The 1,926-nt window shown below is 38.2% G+C and overlaps 1 protein-coding gene across 1 annotated transcript; it reads left to right on the top strand.

Annotated features, from left to right (window-relative positions):
* The first annotated feature begins 1,196 nt into the window (after window positions 1-1,196).
* On the top strand, window positions 1,197-1,667 carry LOC131597399 (uncharacterized). Its single transcript, XM_058870099.1, has one exon. The coding sequence runs from the start codon at window positions 1,197-1,199 to the stop codon at window positions 1,665-1,667; it is 471 nt and encodes a 156-aa protein (XP_058726082.1).
* The last annotated feature ends 259 nt before the right edge of the window (window positions 1,668-1,926 follow it).

The following is a 1,926-nucleotide window of genomic DNA, read 5'->3' as shown; positions in this document are numbered from 1 at the left end:
CTTTAAATGAAATTGTTAGATGTAGAGATTGTTGTTGTGAAGTGATGTATTGTTGTATGATGTTACAACATAGTGACGTGATTGTGAAGTGATGTATTATTGTATGATGTTACAACATAGTGACATCATTGGGAAGTGATAAATTACTATAAAAGTAATGATGTTTAGTCGATGTTTGGGATGTGTTGTAAATGTTGTGTTTGTGTGGATGTTGCATTCATTGAGTCACATCCATTGCATAAAGAGACGGTGGTCTTAATGGTAAAAAGTGACGGTGGCCTTAATGGCAAATAGAGACGGTGTTCCCAATGGAAAATTTTGAGATGGTGGGAGTTTTACTCCAAATGGTACCACATGCATTTGCAAAAGTCGAGTTGCATTTATATTGCATTGATTTCTGTTTGAATTGTCGAGATGATGAGATGTGTGTTTTGACGTGATGACGAGATGTTATTGTGAATTGAGTATGTTGTCATAAATGATTATTGAGATTTTTGCCGTTTTGTAAGTTGTTTAATGATGGTAGTTGTTGTAAGATGTTATGTGATGAGAAGTGGTGTTATATGTATAATCTTGACAATGCTTTGAATAATATCATATGTTTCTTTATAATGAATGATATCTCACCCCTTCTGTTTGAATTTTACCCTCTGTTGGTAATGTGCAAGTAACAACGTGGAGTAGTCGTTTACCTATTAGCTCGAGTCGGTGTGTCTATGCTCTGATACGTAGCACTCGGGGGACGTTTATTTATTTTGATTATGTCGTTATGCTTTGCTGGATTTTGTTGTCGTTCTCTTATTTTGTAACATGTTGGATATTGTTGCCATGTTGGCAAAGATATTATGATTTAGATTATGTTGGTATTGAATTCCGCTGCAATGTTATAAAGTTGTTTGGATTTGAATGACTAATGATGTATGAGTTTTACTCCGACATAAGTGTTATGTATCCATGATTTATGAGCATGATTTGTGATTTGTTTAAGTTGATATATGTGACACCTCAAATGTGTCATTGTTTTTGAGATTTTGCACTATAATTTTCCTATTAAATTGCAGGTTAGATTTGGGGTGTTACGATAGTGGTATCAGAGAAGGTCGGTCCGTCTGGCCAAGTGTCATGTCGTAATGAGGTCTAACAATCGTGTATTGTTATTTGTGCTAATTACTTTTGTGTTGTAGTGAAGAGTTGAGATGGCTGGAAGGATTAATGCTGCGATTGCAGCAGCTTTGGAAGCAATGGCTCAAGCTTTAGAACATCAGTCGAATGTTGGTGAGAATGTTGCTTCTCGCAATTTGGCTACTTTCCAAAGGGAGAATCCACTTGTTTTCAAGGGAACTCATGATCTTGATGGCGCATTTATATGGATAAAGGAGATTGAGAGAATCTTCCGTGTGATGGATTGCACTCCGGGTCAGAAGGTTTGGTATGGGACTCATATGCTAGCAATCGAGGTTGATGGTTGGTGGCTAGAGACTCGCCAGAGGATGGAGGATAATGGTGAGGAGATCACTTGGATTTTGTTCCGTAGGGAGTTCTTGAGGAAGTACTTTCCTAAGGACGTCCGCGGCAAGAAGGAAATCAAATTTCTTGAGTTGAGGCAAGGGAACAAGTCGGTTGTTGAGTATGCTGCTAAGTTTGGAGAGTTGGCTAAGTTTTACTAACACTATGATGGACCAACTGGTGAATTTTCGAAGTGTATCAAGTTTGTGAATATATTGCGCCCAAAGATTAAGAAGGTGATTAGTTACCAGAAGATTCGTGTCTTTGCTGATTTGGTTGATAGTTTTTGGATTTTTGAGGAAGACAACAATGCTCATTATCGGGTTATTAGTGAGAAGCATGGCAAGAGTCAACAAGGTCGTGGAAAGCCTTATGATGCTCCAGCTGGCAAGGGGAAGTAGAAAGCCGTTGAGGGCAAGA

Source organism: Vicia villosa, linkage group LG4 (genome assembly GCF_029867415.1).
Source record: "Vicia villosa cultivar HV-30 ecotype Madison, WI linkage group LG4, Vvil1.0, whole genome shotgun sequence".
Taxonomy (NCBI): domain Eukaryota; kingdom Viridiplantae; phylum Streptophyta; class Magnoliopsida; order Fabales; family Fabaceae; genus Vicia; species Vicia villosa.
Note: the sequence above shows the minus strand (reverse complement) of the source record. Positions and strands in the feature narration are given on the sequence as shown.

Bases quoted from the DNA above. Each gene is read 5' to 3' on its own strand.
- LOC131597399 (XM_058870099.1), top strand. From the start codon at position 1,197: ATGGCTGGAAGGATTAATGCTGCGATTGCAGCAGCTTTGGAAGCAATG.